The sequence below is a fragment of the Denticeps clupeoides genome, chromosome 6 (genome assembly GCF_900700375.1).
Source record: "Denticeps clupeoides chromosome 6, fDenClu1.1, whole genome shotgun sequence".
NCBI classification, from domain to species: domain Eukaryota; kingdom Metazoa; phylum Chordata; class Actinopteri; order Clupeiformes; family Denticipitidae; genus Denticeps; species Denticeps clupeoides.
This window is the reverse complement of record NC_041712.1, coordinates 9,262,168-9,287,227: the sequence shown is the minus strand read 5'-3', so window position 1 is coordinate 9,287,227 and position 25,060 is coordinate 9,262,168. Positions and strand designations below refer to the sequence as shown.

The 25,060-nt window shown below is 42.0% G+C and overlaps 2 protein-coding genes across 3 annotated transcripts; both read left to right on the top strand.

Moving 5' to 3' along the window:
• Positions 1–71: 71 nt before the first annotated feature.
• On the top strand, positions 72–10,626 carry LOC114792566 (uncharacterized). The gene is made up of 3 exons (XM_028983838.1): positions 72–141; positions 640–1,074; positions 9,830–10,626. The coding sequence occupies exons 2-3, from the start codon at positions 664–666 to the stop codon at positions 10,337–10,339; spliced, it is 921 nt and encodes a 306-aa protein (XP_028839671.1). The 5' UTR covers positions 72–141; positions 640–663; the 3' UTR covers positions 10,340–10,626.
• Positions 10,627–12,789: 2,163 nt separating this feature from the next.
• On the top strand, positions 12,790–22,339 carry tmem151a (transmembrane protein 151A). Of its 2 annotated transcripts, none has more exons than XM_028983668.1 (3): positions 12,790–13,143; positions 17,170–17,604; positions 18,158–22,339. In XM_028983668.1, exons 1-3 carry the CDS (start codon positions 13,084–13,086, stop codon positions 19,322–19,324), a joined length of 1,662 nt encoding a protein of 553 aa, XP_028839501.1. In that variant the 5' UTR covers positions 12,790–13,083; the 3' UTR covers positions 19,325–22,339. The 2 variants fall into 2 exon arrangements, with proteins under 2 accessions (XP_028839501.1, XP_028839502.1); XM_028983669.1 differs by lacking the exon at positions 12,790–13,143 and adding an exon at positions 13,608–13,749.
• Positions 22,340–25,060: the final 2,721 nt, after the last annotated feature.

The following is a 25,060-nucleotide window of genomic DNA, read 5'->3' as shown; positions in this document are numbered from 1 at the left end:
TTTACTCAATATTTCCTGGCTCAGTTCCACGCCAGTGGTACACGCCTAGTTTCAGGTAAAAGAAAGTGAAAGCTACGTTGAAAGGTATATATAGACAGTACCCAGTACTAGACATATTTAACCTGCTCAAGGTCCTGAAAGGTAAGCTTCATTCTATAACTTTAAAAATACAAATATAGATTTAAAATACAAGAACCTCTATTAAAACTAATTCATTTTATAAGTGCAGTTTTTGTTAGTATGCAGGTACTGAAATCAGAAGTAAATGGTAAATTGGGTGATTCTGCAGATGGATAAGAAATAAACCCAATTTGAGTGTAGTTTTTCATAATTTATGGATTTATGATAGCTATAGTTTTTACCAGTAGCACTTTACCAAGTAAATTCACAATACCGATCGATGATCATGAAATTAGTATTTTATGATCAAGTTTATAACAGAATTATTTCCACAAAAATTGCTATCATTGTCTAACTGAATAGAAATATTCTGTTACACAAATCATGTACTTATTTTTTTATTTCACTACACACAAAAACTTTTTATTGTGTTCAACAGTACTATACACTGCTCCATATCTTTGGTGAAGATCTCTGATGTTAATGACTTACTTAATAATTAATAAATGCTGTTTTTAGGTTTTCCCTGCAGAGAGGTCTTTAATGATGGCTACACTTAGACGTCTAAAATTCAATGAAGACCATGAGCACAACTGCACATACATCATGTATCATGGGACTTCCAGGGAAAATGCTGAGTCAATAAAGAAAAATGGGTTTCGCCGCTCTGAAGATGGAATGTTTGGCCCTGGCGTCTACGTCAGCCGTGATTTAAGAAAGGCTTCTCGGTATCCTCTGGATCTGGAGCTACATGAGCGGGTCGTGTTGAAGCTGAAAGTCCAAGTTGGCAAAGTGATCAAGATAAACCGACAAAACCACCCCATGAAGAAGACATGGCATAATTATGGTTATGACACAGCTTGGTGCCCACCTAACTGTGGCATGGTCAAGAGTGGCCTGGAGGAAGACTGTGTTTGGGACCCCAAAAATATCACAGTTCTCGAAGAACATCCTGCAGACCTCACAGATGCTTATAATAGATACTTAAGAAACAAGCCTGAGTTAGCTCGCCGTATTAAGGAGCAATACCCTCAGATAAGTGAAGAAATTTATGAAGATGTTTTGGCAGGTTTGATAGCATAGAGCACATTACCAAGCACTCATTTCAAGTAACTCAAATGTTACTGAAATGTCACATCTTTTTAATTAGAAACCATGGTAATCATGGTCTAGATTAATCTTGTTTTATTCTGTTGTTTTATTGTTTTATTCTGAACTGTGTTATTTGTAAGTACTCTTACTGTATAGGCCTACAGGTCTTTTGCAAAAGCAAACAATTTTCAGTAATGTGTGCTACCTGTTTTGTGTGTAAGTAGTGCAGGAAGATCCATAGTCCACTATTATGGTTGAGTAGAGTTTTTTTTCCTAGTTGGTTCATCATAGAACAGTATATGAATATCATAAAAAGTACGACCATATGATTTGTTCTACCTTAATATATACAATGTACATTGTTATGATTAAAATTATGTAGAATAATAGATCATCATCAGCTTTTTGACTGAAAGACATTTGATGGTTTCCCTGTTCATGAGAACAGTCCTACAGTCCAATTATCATGTGCCTTCTCAATTATCAATTATCTTCAATTATCATGTGATTGGTTTGTGGATGACAGTAATCTTCTTGGGTTACTGGCCCAGAAACCAAGGTTGTGATTAATATTTCCAGCTGGTGTTGTGTTTAAAAGCAATTTAATTATTATCCTTAATATACTCAATGTAACAGAGTTATTATCATCTTGTTCTGTGTTTGTACACTATTATCCACACAATAAATGCTATTCACATTAAATGCCTTCACTACTGCTATACTTGGTGAGACTGATCACTTTGGATCTTAAACAATTGTACTAAATATTAATAAAAAATGCAATAAATATTATATTAATAATATTAATAAAATAAGCTTTATTTAGTATTGTTCATCATTAAGAATACAAATTCCAAAACAACAAACTACTGAAAATATCACTCCCCGAACTGGTCCTGGCACCCCGGGCCAGGTTTCCTGCTTTTTTTGTGTCCATTGTGTTCCTGATTGCCCCTGAATGTAATAACCTGTTGTATTTGTATAAATGTGTCCTGAGTGTCTCTACATTTACATTTACAGCATTTATCAGATGCCCTTATCCAGAGCGACTTACAATCAGTAGTTACAGGGACAGTCCCCCCTGGTGCAACTTATGGTTAAGTGCCTTGCTCAGGGTCACAATGGTAGTAAGTCTTCTGGTTCCTGGGTCTTCTGGTTCACAGGCGAGTGTGTTACTCACTAGGATACTACCACCCTAGTCTTTGTACCTGCATTAGTCCGGTCAGCCGGTAAGTGGTTCCTGTCTTGTCCCTATTTTCTGTTTGTGCGTTTGCGTCCTACTTGCCCTGCCCTGCTTACCATGACAGAAAAAGTTTTCATGGGTTTCCAGACCACTTTTACTTAGTAGTGTTACCAAAAGCTGAAATGCCTACCAACCTACCAAGTCTCCTGCTGTGTGTTCACCAATTGCTTAATTTTAAACAATGCCAGGAAGCTTCTTAGAATGAGCCCATTGCTGTTGATGTCAAGAACACATTTAAAAAGGGAGAATTTGGGAAGGTTGAAGATCAGTCATGCTGCTGCATTTTGTATGAGTTGTAGAAGAGATGCAACGACTGATGGAATTGTGTACGGTCAACAATCTGTTTCTGAACATGGACAAAACAAAAGAGATGATTGAGGGACAGAGGGACCACTCTCCACTGAGCACCAATGGATGTGGTGTGGAAATAGTAAAGAACACAAAGTTCCTTATGTTCATCTAGAGTAGAATCTCTCCTGGACTCTTAACACCATCTGAACAGCCAAGAAAGCCCAGCAGCATCTCTACTTCCTGCAGAGGCCACCATCCATCCTTAACACCTTCTATAGAGGGACCATTGAGAGCATTCTGAGCCGCTGCATCACTGTCTGGTTTGGGAACTGCACCGCATCGGACCGCAAGAGCCTACAGTGTATAGTGAGGACAGCTGAGAAGATCGTTGGAGTCTCTCTTCCCTCCATAACGGACATTTACCACACACGCTGCATCAGGAAAGCCAGCAGCATTGTGAAATTCAAATTTTATTTGTCATATACACAGTCATAGACGATATGATATGCAGTGAAATGCTTATAAATGCAGGGAAATACAGTGTACAGGGTGGGCCATTTATATGGATACACCTTTATAAAATGGGAATGGTTGGTGACATTGAACACATTTTATAAGTGGTCAGAAACTTGTAAACAACTCATGAAACAATAAAGTTACGTTAAAACCAAACACCCCATTGTTTTTCTTGTGAAATTACCAATAAATTTGATGACACATGACCCTCTTCCTATTGAAAAAACTAAAGTTTGATCCAAGATGGCTGACTTCAAAATAATATCACCAACCATTCCCATTTTATTAAGGTGTATCCATATAAATGGCCCACCCTGTAGAAGGATTCTACACATCTTTCACATGCACACTTCACCGACCTGCCATCCGCAAAAAGGTCCGGAAGCATTTGGGCCCTCAGTGCCAGAGTCTGCAACAGCTTCATAGTCAGGCCATCAGACAACTGAACTTATGTTCAGGGACACAGGGACTTAAGTCCCTGAGAGTTCATACTTAGTATGTAATTTTGTTTAATTGTTACATGCAGCACCTGGTTACAGAAAAACTTTGTTTTTGTTTCACTATGTACTGTGTCTATCATGTATGTAGCTGAAATGACAATAAAGCTCAAGTTTAATTTTAACGTCAGTTGATCCGCTGTGGTGACCCTGAATGGAGCAGCTGATTGAAGACAATGACCTCAGTATCCCAAACTGTTAAATTCTGTCCCATCAAAGTTATAATAAAATTTTAATTTCTCAAATACTGTATCATTGAAATCAATGTGAGCAAAATGTCCCCCCAGGACAATATTTTAATGCCTTATGTCTGTTATGACCATGTGCCGTCTAAATTTCCAACACGCTCTTATTATAAAGAGAGCCGCATTGTTAGTGGAATTTTGGTGCATGATTTTCAGTTGCGGGGGGAAAGGTGGGGAGGTGGTTAGCAACATGTCTTCACACCTCCAGGGTTATGAGTTTGAATCCCTTATTTGTGTGTGGAGTTTGCATGCTCTCCCTCCACAGGTTCTCTGATTTCCTCCTCACTGGGACTAAGTGAATATGGAAAGTGAGCGTGAGTGATATCAGAAAAAGAAATATAATTCATATGTTTACCATGATAACCCATGTCAAATATGATATCAAGTTTTTTTCATGCATTTCAGCTCTAAACATGTTGTGTGCAAGAGGAAAAAAAGGCAGACAATGACAGACAATACAGAATAATATCAATGAAAGAAGGCCCTGGAAGTGCTTAGAATGCTTGAAAGGGTATTAACACAGACAACAAGGAATCTAGACAACAAGGGGAAAAACTGGATTAGTTGAACTAAAAAAGTTTAATAATAATACAGTTGTGCTTAAATTGTTTTTTTTTAGAATGGAACACATGCTGGTTTTCTGCTGCTTCCATTTTTATTATGGCAATTTGCATATACTCCAGAATGTTATGGAGAGTGATCAGATGAATTGCAAAATCCCTCTTTGCCATGAAAATGAACTTAATCCCAAAAAACATTTCAGCCCTGCCACAAAAGGACCTGCTGAGATCATTTCAGTGATCATCTCCTTAACACAAGTAAAAGTGTTGAGGAGCACAAGGCTGGAGATCAGTTTCTCATGCTGATTGAGTTAGAATAGCAGACTGGATGCTTTAAAAGGAGGTTGATGCTTGAAATCATTGTTCTTCCTCTGTTAACCATGACTACCTGCAAGGAAACATGTGAAGTCATTATTACGTTGCATAAAAGGGGCTTCACAGGCCAGGATATTGCTGCTAGTAAAGTTGCACCTAAATCAACCATTTGTCAGATCATCAAAAACTTAAAGGAGATAGGTTCAAGTGTTGTGAATAAGGTTTCATGGTGTCCAAATAAGTCTCCTGAAGATGATTCAGCTGCAGGATTGTGCAGAGCTTGCTCAGGAATGGCAGCAGGCAGGTGTGAGTGTATCTGCATGTACACTGAGGTGAAGACTTTTGCAAGATGGCCTGGTGTCAAGAAGGGCAGCAAAGAAGCCACTTTGCTCCAAGAAAAACATCAAGGACACACTGAGATTCTGCAAAAGGTACATGGACTGGACTGCTGAGTACTCGGGTAAAGTCATTTTCTCTGATGAAGCTCCTTCCTGATTGTTTAGGGCATCTGGAAAAGTGATTTTTGGGAGAAGAAAAGGTGAGCGCTACATTCAGTCCTGTCTTGTGGCTCACTCACAATTTTGCCTAAGAACACAGCCATGAATGAAGAATGGTATATAAACATCCAACAGCAACTTCTCCCAACCATTCAAGAACAGTTTGGTGAAGAACAATGCCTTCAGGACCTTTATCCAATTGACAACTTGTGGTCAAGTTCCCACAAATCCTGACAAACTCCAAGCACTGATTATGAAGGAATGGGCTGCCATCAGTCAGGATTTGGCCCAGAAGTTGATTGGCAGGGCGAATTGCAAAGGTCTTCAGATAGATACAGACAGATCCTAGTGTTAGTGTTAGCAACAATCAAAAATCAACAGAAATCTTTCCTGGGGTTGATGGGCCTCGAGTTGACCTCTGTATGACCATGCATATTTACCACCTTCAAAAAAATGTCCTGCAGAGCTCGACTTGTCTCTGTAATGTGTGTGTTTTTGTTTTATTTAAACTCATTCTTACTCAATACCGTAGTTCCATGCATAAAGGTCTTGTACTTCTTTCTGAGCATTAATCATTAATCTAAATGCATTAGCATTAATCTAAATGCTAGTGTTAAACACCTATTCACAGGGGGAAAAAAGTCAATGCTAACGTGAAATGTATATAAAGATAGCACCCAGCACTAGAAACTTAACCTGCCTGAGGTCCTACAGGGTAAGTTCATAGATTTTATGTTTCATTGTATGGCCCTTCAATCTGTAGCTTTCTGTATGCAGCACAGCAAGATTTAGAATACAAGAGCATAGATCAGAAAAGCTTAACAGAGGGACAAACACCTTTTATGAATGTAGTTTGTATGTGTGGAGATGTAAAGAATATATTTTAAATAACAGTAAGTTGTAAATTGGGTGATTCAACAAGATGTTGATTTTGTACTGAATAAAAATAATATAAAGCCTATTGTTTTGTCTTGACATTGCCCTCAAAACCGGGTCAGCACTGGACAGAAGCAAACATATTTATGCTGAAAGTGTCACAGACATTGTTAACAAAAAGTGTGTACCAAAATGCTGCAGAATGCCTTAAATTATATACCTTAAATAAAAGATTGCATTCATATTATTTTTGCTGTATACGTTAGGGACACACACACACACACACAAGTGAAAGTGAAGTGATTTTTTTAACACTGCAGACAAGCACCCGGAAAGCAGTGTGTGGGGACGATGCTTTACTCAGTGGCACCTCAGTGGTTTGGCTACTCGAACTGGCAACCTTCCGAATACGGGTCCATTTCTTTACCCACGTGGCAACCACTGCCCCACCTAAGGTCAAAAGGGTCTCTGGCCTCTAATCTCTGTCTATTAGCTCTCATGTGTCCCAGCGTATTAAGGGGGGCTCCATTAACCAGACGACCACTTCTCCAGCTCAAGGACCGTGGCGGGGGGGTTCTGCCAGCCTTCCAGAATATTTTAATTTTAATTCAATGCCACCTTGCTAGAATTTAAGCATTTCATTAAAGGACAAGTGCTCTCCTGAGATGGTGCGATTATTCCTTGGCCTGCAGGTCGGAAGACGTGTCTTGGGGGAACCATGAACACAGGATGGAGATGCGTTTTACTAAACCTGGCAGTTCATCTACCTTGAACCAAGTGATGGGCATCATCTGGTCTGAATCTCCCATGGCTTCTCCATCACTGCCTCACTGGGTGTTTCCTTCTGTCCCCCCATCCCAACCATGGGTGATGCGGTGTAGTAACAGTTGGTTTAAGCAGCCAGGTGAATCATTCCCTCGACCAGGGCTGGCCGTCGCCACCTCACACGTAATCCTGGCCAGCCTATAGGCCACCCCAAGCACCGCAATACAACCGTTGCAATTTTTTTAGTCCTGTGCATATCCGTTCATGCAATGCAATGGCACTACACGAACAGATTGTACTTTTACATATTACGTGATTGTTATCAGCTGACAATATGAAGACTTTGGAGATTGACCTAGACACACAAGCTAATATGCTAAGGTATATGGGCATAATCATCTTCAATATAAACTGTGTTTTTGTGTCACTAAAGAGACAGTACATATCTAAGCCCTGTCCAACACAGTCAAGAGCCTTACAAACAGAAGGTATGTGACAGCCTAATGAAACACTTGTTTTATAGCATTTCTTCACCACTATTTATGCTGTGTTGCACGGGGGTGTGGAAAGAGATGTACAGCCTCCTTAGTGGTACAAAAACTAGAACTGTGTGATTCATGACTCACCCGAATCCATTAAATAACTCATGAGTCATGAATCTGAGGTCTCCATTGAACAGAGAGCAGGTAGCGCTCCTAAAGCATATTGGCTGAGTCGGTGAATCTGTGGGATAACTTCCTGACATCAATAATAAAATGTGCCATAGTAGAATATCAGTTCAAACATGCTGGAGTTCCTTTTTAAAATGACAGATACTTTTGATTGTGTGTGTGTGTGTGTGTGTGTGTATATATATATATATATAACATTACAAATAGTTGAAAGGGGTCTGAATACTTTCTAAAAGCACTGTGTATTGCCACAGCCATTGGCTGATGTGATGATGTTGCTTGTGATAATACAGACCAAAGTCTCTCAGCTGGGTTGAGAAATGATGAATGTGATTACAATTCTTTTCAGGTATAACAGGCAATTTCACACAGATTTTGAGATTTATCACTACTACTATCATAGTATATCTTATACCATATACATATATTATCGTATTGCTGCTACTTTTCTGCCTGCTTTGTCTTGACTATATTATGGGTTGGTGCACAATGTCCTTTGTCATGTTTTGTGTATTCTATTTGCACTATGTCTTTTTTGCACACTGTAAATCCCCGAAACGTCACAACCTTGTCTTTCGGTGTACTTGTATGTAGTGAGATGACAATAAAGTTGACTGACTTGTTTTGCTCTTTTACAGATACAAAATAATGATCAAGCATGGCAGAACAGTACCATAGTAAGGGAGATGTCTGATTTTATGAGTTGTGTAAGACAAATGAATAGAAAAAAGGTAAATGTAATGCAAATGAGAAATGGACAAGTTCCTCCAGTCGTGGACTCATCATACTGCCAGACCACACCGAGCCACAAGCCAGTTGAGAGTCACATCTTTTATACTCATTTCTTATCCTAAAACACACCTATTTCTGAATTCCTGAGACAGGTGAGGTCCAGCACAATTATCTACAAATCTTAAATGGCATCTTCAGTTTCATTTTTTCTCCTGCTCCACCAACAGTACAATGGGGTTACTTCCTTCATTCCTTTAACATGTTGCATATACATTCCTCACATGCTGCTTGTACATTGTCTTAACCAGCGCAGTATTTCCAAATATAGTCTCTGTATCTGTGTGTATGCTGAGTGCAATCAGTGGTGCGTGTGTAAGTACAAGATATTCTATCCATTTCACACCTGCATTAAGTGCAAGGTGGATGTCATTACTGGGGTGTGAATTGCAGTCAATAAACACTGTAAACTCTGCCCTCAGCCTGATCCTCTTTTAGTGCCTGTAAATATTTTATTAAGTTTCTTCTGTTCTGTTTTATTTCTTTGAAAACTAAAAATGTTTACATTTACAGCCATTAGCATATGCTCTTATAAAGAGCAGTTAATATTTACCTTGGAACAGTGAATATTTATGGGTCAGATGGGTTCAAATGGGATAAATCTGTCTTTAAAAAGAGAAAAAAAAGGAAAAAGTCACACAGGACATGTCCTCGCAGAGGGAATTTGCTGAAATCTCTCCTGTTGTTCATGGGCCTGTAATTCATTTTTTACTCAAAATTTCGTGTCTCAGTTCCACACTAGTGGTACACGCCTAGTTTCAGGTAAAAGAAAGTGAAAGTATGTTGAAAGGTATACATAGAAAGTACCCAGTACTAGACATATTTAACCTGCTCAAGGTCCTGAAAGGTAAGCTTCATTCTATAACTTGTCAAAATACAAATATAGATTTAAAATACAAAACCCTCTGTTAAGACAAACTCATTTTATAAGTGCAGTTTATTTAGTATGAAAACAGAAGTAAATGGTAAATTGGGTGATTCTGCAGAAGGTATTCTGATGTGCTGAATAAGAAATAAACCCAATTTGAGTGTAGTTTTTCATAATTTATGGATTTATTATAACTACAGTTTTTACCATTAGCACTATACCAAGTAAATTCACACTACCGAAATGATCATGTGATGATCAAGTTTATAACAGAATTACTTCCACAAAAGTTGCTATCATTGTCTAACTGAATAGAAATATTCTGTTACACAAATCTTTTTTTTTACTTATGTTTTATTTTACTACAGACAAAATATTTTATTGTGTTCAACAGTACTACACACTGCTCCATATCTTTGGTGAAGATCACTAATGTTAATGACTCTAACCTAATAAAGGCTGTTTTTAGTTTTTCTCTGCAGAGAGGTCTTTAATGATGGCTACACCTAGACGTCTAAGATCCAATGAAAACCATGAGCACAACTGCACATACATCATGTATCACGGGACATCCAGGGAAAATGCTGAGTCAATAAAGAAAAATGGGTTTCGCCGCTCTGAAGATGGAATGTTTGGCCCTGGCGTCTACGTCAGCCGTGATTTAAGAAAGGCTTCTCGGTATCCTCTGGATCTGGAGCTACATGAGCGGGTCGTGTTGAAGCTGAAAGTCCAAGTTGGCAAAGTGATCAAGATTGACCATCAAAACCACCCCATGAAGAAGAAATGGCATGATTATGGATATGACACTGCTTGGTGCCCAGCTAACTGTCTCATGGTCATGAGTGGCCTGGAGGAAGTCTGTGTTTGGGACCCCAAAAATATCACAGTTCTCGGAGAACATCCTGCAAACCTCACAGCCGCTTGTGATGGATACTTAGGAAACAGGCTTAAGTTAGCTTGCCATATTAAGGAGCTATTAAACATACATTGTTGACCATCAGATGAGTAAAGAAGAATTTTGTGAAGAAGAATTTTATGAAGATGTTTAGGCAGGTTTGATCTCTTACAGAGCACAGAGTGCTCACCGAGCACCATTACCAAGCACTCATTTCAATAACTCATACGTTACTGAAATGTCACATCTTTTTGAATTAGAAATCATGGTAACTACTCCAGATTAATTTCGAAAAATAAAATAACTTGTTTTATTCTGAACTGTGTTATTTGGAAGTACTCTTACTGTATAGGCCTACAGGTCTTTTGCAAAAACAAACAATTTTCAGTAATGTGTGCTACCTGTTTTGTGTGTAAGTAGTGCAGGAAGATCCATAGTCCACTATTATGGTTGAGTATAGTTATTTTTCCTAGTTGGTTCATCATAGAGCAGTATATGAATATCAGAAAAAAGTTTAACCAAATGATTTGTTCTACCTTAATATATACAATGTACATCATCAGCTTTTTGACTGAAAGACATTTGAGGTTTGACTGTTCTTGAGAACAGTCATACAGTCCAAGTATCATGTGATTGGCTGGTGTTGTGTTTAAAAGCAATTTAATTATTATCCTAAATATACTCAATGTAACAGAGTTATTATCATCTTGTTCTGTGTTTTTACTATTATCTACACAATAAATGCTATACATATTATGTCTTAACTACTGCTATACTTGGTGAGACTGATCATTTTGGATCTTAAACAATTGTAGTAAATATTAATAAAACTAGACATAAATGTAATACAATTATTAATAAAAATATTATATTAACAATATTGATAAAAGTAGCTTTATTTAGCATTGTTCATCATTAAGAAAATCCCAAAACAACAAACTACAGAAAATATCACTCCCTGAACTGGTCCTGGCACCCTGGGCCAGGTTTCCTGCTGTTTTTGTGTCCATTGTGTGCCTGATTGCCCCTGAATGTAATAATATGTTGTATTTGTATAAATGTGTAATGAGTGTCTCTAGTCTTTGTACCTGCATTAGGCCATGTCACCCGGTAAGTGGTTCCTGTGTTGTCCCTGTTTCCTGTTGGAATTGTGCATTTGCGTCCTACTTGCCCTGCCCTCCCTACCATGACAGAAAAAGTTTTCATGGGTTTCCTCTTTTACTTAGTAGTGTTACCAAAAGCTGAAATGCCTACCTAAAAATACTTGCCAATCTTGTTGTAAACGTCTCCTGCTTTGTGTTCACCAATTGTTTAATTTTAAACAATGCCAGGATGCTGCTTAGAAGGACATCAATGCTGTTGATGTTAAGAACATATTTAACACAGTATCCAGTGGCAACAACTAACTTCAGCCCAATCAGCCTAACCAATAATTAGATTAATGAAGACACAGAACTGAGCTAAAACACTCAACTCAACGAGCAGTAACCAGCAAAGTCCAGCAGGGTGCATCAGGGTGAAGGAGTGTAATGGTCTACAGATTCAGGATTTAGTCTGTTGCAGTGTGTATGTTCAAAATAAATTATGGGTTCGGGCAATTTCTGCATTTCTGAAAATGTGCAAATATAGTTTTATATTGATTTATTTTGAACAGCCAAGTACCACATATGATCCCATTGATTAATCATGTGTATATGTTTTATTTGTGAACAGTATAGCATCAGAGTATTCTGGAGTCTAATCCACAGTCAGCATTTTAATAAGACAAAAACATATGTTCATGTGTCTTGGTATTTCAGAAAATATGATTGTTCTGGTAAAAACAGACGAGGTCACTTCCTGTTAATTCTGTTCAGTTCCAATTCATTGATAAATAAAGCTTAACCAGATATATATTGCACTAACGGTGAAATAATTTTCATTACGGTTCATAGATGTGAAAAAAAAAACTATGCCTGCCGTGGTCACAAGAGTTTTCCTGCTGTGTGTCGGACAAACAGGAGATTCTGGTTCACGCTGTGGGGATGACGTCATCGGGGACGCAGAAAAGGTTCCATGCATGTGGAAACAGTCTCGATGGGAAGTGAATTGAATATAGGTAAAATACGAAAAATATTTTTACTCGATTCGGTTGGTGGAGTTCCGGATCAGAGATGCTTCTCCGCTCCAGGCTCAAACGGAGCTTCCTCTCAGTGAATTGGTCATTTACCTCGACTCATCAAGAGAATCGACTCTTTTCGGCTCGTTACCCAACCCAATCAAACCAGTTAATTAATATCAGAGACCGATTAGTGGTTGTTCTTTCAACATTCAATTATCTATTCACTTACAATCTATTATCTTATTCTGTTAAAATGTGGAATCATGAATGGTCACCCAAACAAATTAGACAATCTCATGAAATCTAAATTAAAATGGTCGCATACCAGAATATCATAAAACCCCCTTATTAAAAAAAAAAAGGAACAATGTGAATGTGTACACTGCACCGCACTGTGCACTGAGAAAAGCAGGAATCGTCTCAGGTGTTCGTTGCGAGTCGACTCGTTCAGTAGAACGAACCGATTCGCTGACGCGCGACACTCGGCGTCCCCTTCGCCCGCCGACCACTCAGCTACCTGTAACGCGGCGTACACCTGAGTGGCGACGTGGCCCGTCGGGGTCTGCGGGAATGTGCGTGTCCGGACGAGCTCGTGTCACGTGAGGGGAGCGCGCGCCTGGTGAAGGATGCCGTCTGGAAGTCGGAACCGGGTGGTCGGCAAATGGCGTGAGGAACCCGCGGGGTTCTGCGTGGCAGCCGCCTGCGTCTGACCGAGTCCGGAGCCCGCAGAAGCCCGAGGAGGATGCAGGGGGTGACGGTGACCGGCGAGGCGCCCACGCTGAACGGGGGCGGAAGAGAGGAGGTGAGGGAACGTGAACACGTTCCTATCATTTCTTCCATTTTAATTAAACGCGTTCCAGGTCTGACGAGCAAAAGGCGTCACAGTAATGCGTCTGAATCGGAAGGTCGTCGGGAAAAATGTTTTAGCGGTTTATAATCTTCCAATTACCATACGGGCCTCCGACCTAACCAGCCTCCAGAAATGTGCGCGTCGCCTTAACTAACTTCGTGTTTTTGTGGTGTTTGCAGGGTGCTCCTCACATGTGCGTTTATTTGTGGGGGAAACTTTGGGCCTCGCGCGCGCTATTCTCCGAGCGGCCAAGTTCAACTCGATTTCTCGTGACGTCACTCCGCCCCAGAGCTCATTTATTCATCGGTTTAATTAAAAAAAAAAAAAAAAATTGGCAGGACCGACGTGGCGCGTCGGACGTGCGTCGCGACGTCGCGGCGCATGCCAGGCACGCAGCCCCGTGCCCGTCTAACCTCTCTCTCGCTCTCTCTCTCTCTCTCTCTCGCTCTCTCTCTCACTCATCTCTCTCTCTCACTCACCTCTCTCTCTCTCTCTTCACGTTTCCTAACCCGCGTCACGTCGGCACCTAGGACAACAGTGACATTAACGATGCTAACGGTGGGTGGTTAAGTGGGGTCCCCCTGGTCCCCGCACGCACGTACGCCACCTCTGCTTTGTCGTAAACGCACAAGTTTATTCAAGACGGCGTTTTTCGGTCGTTCTGGTGGGGAGAGGGAGAACGAAGGTGAACGAGAATAATGGCACTCCCCCCCCTCCTGCTTTGATGTTGCCTGGATACCGGAGACCTTGTGGAGAAGCATCACAACACGGCCCAGCCCGCGTATATATGTGTGAGGGCTTTCTGGTTTTCGACACAGGCTTCCTGCGTCCCCGTGACGTGGCGTTATTCTTCACCAGAAGAATTGTTCTCCTAGTGGCTCGGAGAGCAGCCCATCTCGCGTTACAGACTGGTCGATCGGCGGAGAGACAGAGCGAGTCGAGCTCACACGTTTATCGGGCCTTATTGGGTTGTAGGGCCGGAATTATGTTTGCATTCATGTATGGGGTGCTATTAATTGCTTCTGACCCCCAATTAGTGTCGTTGGCGCCTTTGTCGCGTAACGTGGGTGTTGTGAGATGTAGGCACACAGCAACTGTCTTGATTCCAGAAAGCTCACAGAGAAACAAAGGATTAGTGACTAACCACAGGACTTCAGCACCGACACAGCTTATACACACACACACGCGCGCACACAAAAAAACTTTTAGCCAACTGTCATCACTCATGAACGGCTTGTAGCCCATAAAAAATGTATTTCAATAGAGGAGCTCTGAAATAGTCAAATGGGTTTATATTTATACCACGCTCCACATCTGAAATACACACACACACAATGTCCATCATTATCGTGGGAGGTTTAGATGTGTCACTGTATCTGTCATTTTGCATAAATGTTTCATGTGCCTTTTTTTTTTTTTAAGCCTCTCTCATCTTTTCTCTCTCTGCTTCCAGCTCTTGCCTTTCATGTGTAAGTCTAAAGATGGTATTTTTTTTTTTAAATGTTTAATAATTGATCAGTGATAATGTTGTGCTTATAGACAGTGGAGAGGCCGATTGCATTGCAGGAAGGAACGCTGTTGAATTACATTTCGCTGCGTCTTTCTCTAAGTGGCCATCGTACTGCGATCAGATGCTAGAGTTGGCGCCGAGACAACAGAGTAGTGAGGAAAGCCCATCTGCCGCTCGCTTCAGCTCCAGTCTCCTCATTCACACTTCATTTCAGTCCGATCACCCATCACTTTCTGTCACTCTCTTCATCCTCCTGCAGACTTATTGTCTTGTTAAAGGAATTAGAAACTTCGTGCAAGAATTTGGCTCTGTTCTGTGCCTCAAACCCTTCTGAACTCTTGTGCCTCGTTACCTTGCTGTATATGGAATTTTAATAGATAAAAAGGAATGCTACGTGTGTTTGTATGCCTTGTCTTTGGCAGCATGCACTCTGGTCAGCAACTGCCAGGCACTGTGCAGCATGCACGCTGAGGTGAAGAGTGTAGATGATTGTGCTGCAGTGATCTGAGACTGGAGGTTTCTGAAACGGAAGTGTTGGAAGCAGGTAAAGGGGCAAGAACAAATACGGCAATCTGTCATGAACCAGACTGTGGTGGTCAGACTTCAGGCCCAAAATGTTGACGGGGTGTTCCTGGCATGTTACGGTAGCATACAGCAACATAGAAGAATATTGCCAATATGTATTGGAACTCTGATGAAGAACCATTCAGTTACGAGATATGGCCGAATTTAGTCCTTTGGTGATAATGGTGTAAAGTGCTGAACAACTCTGGCATGGAGTGTAGAGAGGTCACATGGTCTGTGACCTTGCAGTGGCTTCCCCGGTCATGCCTACAACAAGCGCTGCACGGGCACCTGAGCCCATGGTGGGCCTGGCTGACATGAATGTCTGGCTGTGGAGAGTTGCTCTCAGCCCTGCGCCCCTGCCCTTGTGGAGCTGGTGCATTTACCCTCCCGCCCCTCCTGTCAGGAGGAGCGCACCACTCTCCTTTTGCCTCGAGTTGGACTGCAGCCCATTATTTAGTGCTGCAAACCTTCACAGCAAGGGCACACCTCTGCCTAATGAGTGTGTGAGAGAGACAGACAGACACTGAGGCCTAATAAGACAGATCTGGCAGCAGTGATTTGAGTCATTGACTGGGGGGGGGGTGTTGTGCTTCTTTGGATGATTTCCGTTCCTCTGTCAGTGTCCGTAACACACGTACACACCGTGTTTGGCAGGGGCATGCGGAGAAGCCATATGGCTGCGGTACCTCAAACCGCCACCAGGATGAACAGGGGCAGCGCCGAGCCAGAGCCACATGCACTCAGCTTCTCTTGATGAAGCTTAAAAGCCTTCAACGCTGGCCCACAAATCCGGAGCATTTAGAGCCCAGTGCAGTGTGGGTTACCAGGAGCCAGGAAATGTGTTCAGTCCCTAGGAGACATGAGGGGAAGGGTCCATTAAAGTAATGGGGGTGTCATACTGGAATTCTGGAGGACATCATTCATTTTCATTCACATAAGACATATTTTTCTGTCTTTTAGTTTTCTTTTCTGGTTCTCCCTTACCATTCTTTTGTCTTTTCGTATTTCATCTGTAATGGCGAATGACAACAAAGCTCAGAGTGGCCTCTCACGCCCTGCTCTTAATAATCACAACCCATTTCCTCTTCTACACCCACATCTCGTAGACCCCCATGGCACCACCCTTCTCCTGATTCCATACTGACCCACGCGTATGTATCTCTAAATTACTACGTACTGACCCATTTAGAAATCTTTCAACACTCCCCTCTGTTTCTGCTTCTATTTCTCCCTAAACCCTGCAAACCCGATTTCATCTCCATTCCGTTCACTCCGCACCCTGGAGTCTCACTCGGGCTATCTATTTCAGCAGGGCCACAAACCTTTTTTTAGGTGCTACGTCGAGCCTCTTCGCTCAGAATATATCAATATCAAATCCCTGAATTCCCAACCATAGCTTAGTGTATCCAATTTCCAGCGAGATGCTTGCTTGTTTCTGTTTGTGTGTTTGGTTGTTTTTAATGCAAGGACATTGGCTTTTCTGTGTGACAAGCTAACTTCCAGACCCCCCAGTCAATGACTCTACGGTCACGTAAGCACAACGTCTCGTGGATCATTTATCAGCATGTACATTAATTGTAGGATGTTTGCTGTTTTGTTTGGGAGCGAGAGTGCTGAGAAAGTGCTCTTGCTGTTATTGTCTTCACCTTGTTCCCGCCACCCGTTTTCCTCTTGGGTATCTGCCTGGCCTGTCTCCATCTCTGCTGTCCACTTGACTAAAATAAAACAAGAAAACGCCGGGCCTCACCTTCACTGATCAGCGGCCGTCTGCCCTGCATATAATAAGACATATAATATGACTCCACATCGGCATTTTAAAGCCTCCATAATCTCGTATCCATTTTTTTTAAGGACTGCTCATTTTGTTTCTCTAAATCCTGCCTCCTCTGCTCCCACCACAGCAGCGGCCCACGAAGCAGTCTCTGGGAGGGTCTCTGTGCCGCGAGTCCCACTGGAAGTGCTTGCTGCTGACTCTTCTGATGCTGGGCTGCTTCGGCACGCTGGCCTGGTGCTCTCTGCACGTCGTGCACGTTATGGGCAGCACGGAACAGGGCCGCACCTACCTTTACCCGCAGAGCCCCTGCTCCAATGGTTACATATACATCCCACTGGCCTTCCTGGCCATGCTGTATATCCTGTACCTGGTGGAGTGCTGGCACTGCTACTCCAAGACAGCCAACCTGGCCAAGGTGGAGATTGGACAGGTATACGAGCGTGTGCAAAGGCTCCAGCAGGCCACACCCTGCATCTGGTGGAAGGCAATCAGCTACCATTACGTGAGGCGCACTCGACAGGTCACGCGCTACCGTAATGGTGATGCCTACACAACCACACAGGTAGGACCAGAAAAGAAACCAATGTTCATTTTACATTTTATAATAGATTTAACACGAATACACTTATAATTATGAATTATACAGTGTAGGCCATTTATATGGATACACCTTAATAAAATGGGATTGGTTGGTGACATTGAACACATTTTATAAGTGGTCAGAAACTTGTAAATAACTCATGAAAGAATGAAGTTACGTTAAAACCAATCACCCGCATTGGTTTTCTTATTAAATTACCAATAAATTTGATGTCACAGGACCCTCTTCCTATTGAAAAAACAAAAGTTGGATCCAAGATGGCCACTATGGCCATCTTGAAAAGTTTGCCCCCTCACATATACTAATGTGCCACAAACAGGACGTTTAATGTCACCAACCATTCCCATTTTATTAAGGTGCATCCGTATAAATGGCCCACCCCGTACTAATTAAAAAAACAGAGGGGTTACATACTTTTTGTTTTTGCTTGTGGTGCCTTAATGTGGGTCTCTGCGTCCTGTTTTTAACTGAACGGTTTATTTGTCCCACATCTTTTCCCAAATCTTCTGCATAGGTGTACCACGAGCGTGTAAACACCCACGCCTCCAGTTGCGAGTTTGATTACAGCCGACATGGCGTGAAGGACGTTTCCAAGGAGCTCCAGGGTCTTCTGGAGCACCCTGCGGTGCGCATGCGTTTCACCAAGTGCTTCAGTTTTGCCAGCGCTCGTGCCGAAAGCGCCTACCTCACCCAGCGCGCCCGGTTCTTTGCAGACAACGAGGGGCAGGACGATTACATGGAGGCTCGAGAGGGCATGCACCTGAAGAACGTGGACTTTCGTGAGCACATGCTGGCATTTCCGGACCCCAACAGGCCTGCGTGGTTCTCGCGCCGAGGCGTGTTCTGGCTGGCCTCGGTGCTGCTGTTTTCATGGCCCCTGCGAGTAGTGGCCGAGTACCGCACAGCCTACGTTCACTACCACGTGGAGAAGCTGTTTGGGGAGAACGAGGATGCCAACGACAATGACAGCGGCGAACCTGGGAACTACCAGCACCCGGGCCTGGAATACGGCGGACGCAGCCGGGGCGGGCCGACCCTGCGCGTCATCTCGCGCGTTAACACGGTTGACATCACTGAACTGGAGTGGCACATACGCTGCAACCAGCAGATGGTGCCCAGTTACTCTGAGGCGCTGCTCATGGACTTGGACGCAGGTCGTGCCAGGTTGGCCCGGCAACGGCGACACTCCAGTTACCTGCTGCAGAGCTGCCCTCGATGTCGGCCCTCCACCAGCAGCCACTCCCTGCCCTTCGGAATGGGTGGCAGTAGGTTAGCGCTGGGCGGAGTTAGGCTGGGCCTTAGCCGGAGTGGATTTTCACTCGGCCGCCTGCACGCGTCACGCCATAGACACCCCTGCCTTTTCCACTCGCGTAGCCTGGGAGCTGGGCTGGGGGGACGATGGGAGGACGGCGGAGGAGTGGGCGGGTTCCTGGGGCTCGGCTTATGCGTGCCGGACGAGGAGAGGAGAGGCGTGCTGGAGGGGGACGGTTTGGAGGAAGAGGATCGAGGGGCAGGAGAAGAGGAGTGCGCGCATCTCCCAGACGTGGAGGGAGGAAGTGCTGGGGACAGAGACGGTGAGCGGGAGCAGCCTCCGGCCTATCAGGACGCTCTGCGCTTCCCCGTGCTGATCATCCATGGAGAGGAGAGCTGCCACAGTGAACGAGACATCCACATAAGGTAGACAAATTAAAACAGGAGCACGACTTGCAACTGGTTTGGAGAGGGACCAAGAAAAATAGATTAGAGAGTGCTGGAAATTCTCAGAATCCCTCAAAATCTGAGGCAGAACAGGAAAATTGTTTAGTTCTGAGAGAGGTACTTCCAGCCTTCCTCTGTTCAAGAGATGTGTTTTAGTGTAAGAAAAAAGTAGCAGCATCTACAATGAACAATTCATTACGAAACACTCCAAACTTTTCCATGGATATCTCAGATGTTTTAGCATCTGCAGCTTTTGTAGAAGGTGCAGCTGTGTAGTTTCCATGAAGCTTTAGTTCAGGGCGCTAACTCAAAAATAAACATCCAGTCAGCAGGTCCTAGACCTCTTTTTAAAGGACTTCGTAAGTAGGCTACAACAGGGCTCAGTTTGTCACCATGCGATCATAGGAGACGTAGGTCTTTCATATGTCTGCTTCACCTCTATACTACAACTCATGTGTGCCTATGCAATAGCCTATTAGAAGTGGTTCGATCCAGCCAATTAAATATTGTCTGTCTGTTAACCGGCCTCCTGTGAAGTACCCAAAAAAAAGTGAATCTTCTTCCTCTTCACAAGTCCACTGAGGCTACAGGGTTTTTAATGTTTTAACAAGTTGTAACTGCTCACAATTATGGCTTTTGCCTTCCATATACTGATGTTGCATGAGTGTTCCACCTACCGTGACCAAGCATGCATGTTTAAAATGAGTAGTTGCTGATAAAAGTACATTTTGGTCCGTTCTTATCTTAAATTCACCCAAAATGTAGTGTTCTAATACATGAAACTGAACCAAGGACATACGTATGGTTAAAAGATACGTGTTGCTGTCTGAGTGGTACTGAGTTTTATATACACAGGGCTGAACAGGGATGTGAAGTTGTGACAGTTTCATAAATTTTGAATCTTTTGGTTCGAAAGTTCCAGGATCAAAATAAATAAAAGTATGAGTAATTTTTTTTTAAGGAATCCCGCTACAGCTGCAGTGCAACTAGAAGAGCAGAACATAATAATAATATCATCATCAACGACGATAATAATACTAAACAGATTTTCAAACACACTATCTAGAATTTACAATGGTCACAGATAATACATCATTTTAAAGTTATTTTGAAAGTTAAGTTGTATTTTGAGAAGTCACACAATAATGTGAACTAAATATTTGTATGAGGTTTATATAAGTAATTAGAGAAACTAAATGGTATGACAGACACCAAGTCAACATAACCATTCCTTTTGAAGCCTACATTTAATTATTTAGTTTATTCTTGAAAAACAATGTTTGTCATAAACATTCTTTGTGAGTGACCATAAAATGCTGTCATGTAGCCTTAGCCACAATTTTTAGTTTTGTTCCCATTTTGCATGTTTTATGCATCACCCAATTCATATATGTTTGTAAAAAATCAATATTTCGTAACATTAAAACATTTCAAGATTTTGATGGATCTGTCCTGTCAGAGCATCAAAACTGAACTACCGGTTCATACATTAAACAGAAGGTGTTTTTTCTCTGCAGAAGTACTGTTCCTGAGATTTGACAAATGTTTTATTGACTTACAGTAAGTAATTATCTTTTGGAATATGATCTTGAATACTCCATCACACTTATAGAGCAAAATGTAATGGAATCACATTCATAGTCACATTCACATGTCATCAGTTCTTGATGCTCTGCATTGATGGTCCATCCTTTCTTTATTGCGATAACGATAATCTAAAAATACACCTAAGAGCACTACAGAAGCACTGATATGAAGAAACATTATGATGCCATTAAATGGCCTTCTTAGCATTCACTTCTATGAGCATTCCCCCCATGGCGTAAAGAGTGCACTTCACCAGTAGGCGCATGGTGTAGTGTTGCCAAGTTAATGGTCTGCTTGTTACTTAGTGCCTTGTTAATGGAAGGAGCAGCTTTCTAGTGCGTAGAGTGCACAAACAAAATCTGATCCTAGAAGTGACATCCCGTCCCACTCGGACAATTTGTCTAGTGAATAAGAAATCAGAAAAAAAATATGGCTAATTGGCCAAACTGAATTTGTCAACATTTTCTTTCATTGCGATTTGAAAGAGAGAGAACAAGTGAGAGAGACATTTTCGATGCAATGGTGAGTGCTTCTCATGGGGACTGAAGTAATTGATTTGTTGAAACAAGGATGAAGAGGATGAGCTTGAAGAACGGATGAGTGGACAATCATCCCTCTGCCCTAACAGTTTGTAAATGTGTTTGAGTCATGACTGTTTTATGAGCCGTAGGCTGTAATCTATTGGGTTTGTCTTATCTAGCAGTTTTGGATATTTCTTCACTCTTTCTAGGTAATTGGGATACGATGGAACCAGGAATTCGCCAACATCCATTCATTCTGTTATTCAGTCATGGCTAAGTGTCAACCAGCTGTTGGCACAGACACACACACACACTCTCACATTAATGCCAGAACCACCCACACATCCTCTGGCACTGCATGGTGTTGACAGCACACGTTTTTCTGTGAATGTTGAAGGCGTTTGCCTTCTAAAGTCATGTTCTCTTTTGTACCACTTAAACGACATGGCTCAGCACCACAGACAGCTCCTCCACATCCCCATCATCAAGTCCATGTAATAAAGGTATGGAATAGAAATCTGGCATCCTTAGTGAAACTTTGCAGAGAATCGCAGAGTCATGTTATGTTTCTCCTTTCATTTTCTTTCCATCTCTCCCATGAACAATTGCACAGTATAATTTTCAAGCTAGGTGGCATCTCATCTAAATGAGAACACTCATCTGCTTTAGCAAACAACTCGGGGATTAATGTGAACACACGTTGCCAGTGAGAATGAATGTGAAATCATCATGCATACACCCTTCACTGTATGCCACAATGCACATGGCATGGTTTGATGGGTGATTGTGACATTGACTTATGCTAATAACACAGTTACGACTACTGGAAAAGGTGGTGATGTGATGATCCTGGCAGTGAAAAAAATAAAATAAACAAAGTGCTCAGCTCATTCATCTGTTTGTCTTGTTTTACATAATATCTCAGCATTGCTAGTTCGGCTAGGAATCCACAGGATTCTTTTGACACAATATTATATCGTACTGAATGTACTGAAGCAGCACATGCTCCGCCTCTGAATCTCCACTGTTCCTGTTCTTGGTAAACAAAGCTAGCACATGCTATGTTATGCTGCCTGTAAATGTTTGAATAGGTTTGACAAATCTATCTTATACCAGTTTATGGTATTCATTTCTGACATCACGAAGCCCTTCATTAGCTGGTCTGGATCAGACAACTGTGCAGGGTAGTCAGATTTTGAAGCATTGTAGTTAATGTTCTGTGTCCAATTGATATTTTACACTGTATAGCAGATAGCATTGCTGTAAACTAAGCAAAACCATTTCAAATTTATTCTAATGTCATGCAAAACACTATGTAGGAAAATCATACAGCTCACATTAACATATCTGTTTTAGGCACTCCTCCCATGTTTATGTACTTATAATCAAATGAGCAGCCTTAAGACATCACTTTCACTGTAAACAGCACGATAGTGCCACCTAGTGTTGTGGCACGTTAATGTGGACATTGTACAAATGACCTTCCGTATCAATATCACATTTGATCTCCATGAATGCACTGTTATTGTATAATCTTTTGCCCAAGCGTACGTGTCCACCACAGCTGAGACCTGTCAACGGGTTAAATGGTAATGACACGTTGAGCCATGTTGTTATAGAGATATTTTTGAGTAATGCTGCATGACAGAAAGGGTAATGCGGCAAATTTGTTTCCCTCCTGCGTGGAAGCCCACTAAGCCATTAGAAGGCTGATGCAGCCAATTTGTCATTTCAGAGTCCTCTTCCCCCTCCCTCTTCCCCCTCCCCTCCCTACCTAATCGTGGTGTGAAGGACATGTTGGTAATAGCCACATATCTGGTGACAAATGAGCAAGATCGGGCCACCGTCCCAGTGCCAGGGAAATTACTGCAGGCTGCAAAGGACAGGGAAGGACACCCAGGCAGGAGCCAGGATAGAAGCAGAACGGAAGTCCCAAACACAGCACTACTTCAAAAGCAGTGCCTGAAAATAGCCAGGTAAGAAAATCTGAGCACATGACAGCACTGAAGAAGCAATACCCTGGTTTCAATAAGCTAAATGATGGAAATTACTACAAAAAAGTACTACATTTTGTAATGTTGTTAGGTCTTTTGAACATGGTCACCTCTTAGCAGATATCTATATAGGATGTGAAATCCATAGTCCATTAACAGTAGTGTGCACTCACTGTCAAAAAGGCACCATAAACCCCTGCTAAGACTGAAGTGCAGTTTATGGTGGTGCCTGAATTGCATATTGTCTGGAATGAATAAGACAGAAACCTAGTTCTAATCTGCCTATAAGCCTCTTGCACACTCCTGTGCAGTGACTCAGTCTGGCTAGATCTGGGTTAGGACGACCCATGTGAGTACTGACATCATTCACGTTCCTCCATTCGCATACTGGTTGCCGGTTGTGAATGCATCCATGAGTTCTTCTGGGTCTGAATGTGCGTTTTGGGTTCATGTGAACTACTAGAGGTGAATCCCTGACCTTCTTAAAGTGCCTTTAAAAGATCTCACTTAAGAACACACACATTGTAGCTTTTTTAACAGTAGAGAGACCTTCAGCCACCTCTGAAGATGTCGAAGGAGCAGGTGGTGGCACTGGTGGTACAGGTGGAGGGCCTCCTGGCGGTGGCTACACAACTGCAGGCTCAGTGCCAGGAGCAGAGCGGGCAGATGGCTGCTGTTTCTGCACAGCTGAGAGACGAGGCGGAGGAGCTGCACAGGCTGAGCGCGAAGGCCCAGCAGGACATGGCCGAGATGCACCAGCAGCTGGAGGAGCTGCTAGACACTAAAGCCGCCTTCGAGGCCAAGGAAAGGCAGGCCAGGAAACTCAGCAGGCAGCTATAAGCTGATAGATGCTCTTTAAGGAAGGGATAGCTACTCCAAACTCTGGTGTTTGACCTATGAACCTTGTTGTGTGCAGTCCTATCTTGTGTTCATTTTCCATAATACCATTATCCAATTAAAAGCTTAGTTTGGTACATTCCTGGAAGAAATAGGCTTATACCAGCCTCTACATATCAAAGCATTTGAAAAGGCTACAAAGCAAAGAAGATTCAGTTTTAAATATAATTACATTGAAATTGTGTGATCCCAGAAGGTTCATGTTCATGTAAAGGCATATTTTCTTATAATGTACATAAGATTTTGCACATGCACGATGTGTTACTGTATATGCTTTCTGCTGGTGTGCTATTATATTTCTTATATGTTCCTGAATTCAAAATGTGAAATATTTAATTAAGTTAAAACATCATATTTGGTCCATAGTAGAACATTTTGAGCTGGCCATAGGGTCATAGTTTATGTGTCTCAAGCATGGGTTTTATGCAATAATGGTCAGGTAAAATAAATCAGTTTTCATTACGTCCCCACTGAAGTATTTGACTGCTTTGTGTAAATGGTCAGCATTCAGACTCCATTTGTGCAAAGGTCCCAGCTTTATAACAATCAACATGTTCAATACAGTTAACAAAAAGAAAATCAATCAACAATAAAAACCTGCTTATGACCTGGATAAACGTCCAAATTACTGTGAAAATGTGGAATACATTATACAACATATGAAAAAAACAACATTTTGAAGAAAAAAAAAAAAAACAGCTAAAAACAAGATAATAAAAA

Bases quoted from the DNA above. Each gene is read 5' to 3' on its own strand.
- LOC114792566 (XM_028983838.1), top strand. From the start codon at position 664: ATGATGGCTACACTTAGACGTCTAAAATTCAATGAAGACCATGAGCAC. The intron at 1,075-9,829 runs GCAGACCTCACA...TTCTCTGCAGAG, and splicing joins CAGTTCTCGAAGAACATCCT to AGGTCTTTAATGATGGCTAC.
- tmem151a (XM_028983668.1), top strand. From the start codon at position 13,084: ATGCAGGGGGTGACGGTGACCGGCGAGGCGCCCACGCTGAACGGGGGC. The intron at 13,144-17,169 runs GTGAGGGAACGT...CTCCCACCACAG, and splicing joins ACGGGGGCGGAAGAGAGGAG to CAGCGGCCCACGAAGCAGTC. The intron at 17,605-18,157 runs GTAGGACCAGAA...TCTTCTGCATAG, and splicing joins ATGCCTACACAACCACACAG to GTGTACCACGAGCGTGTAAA.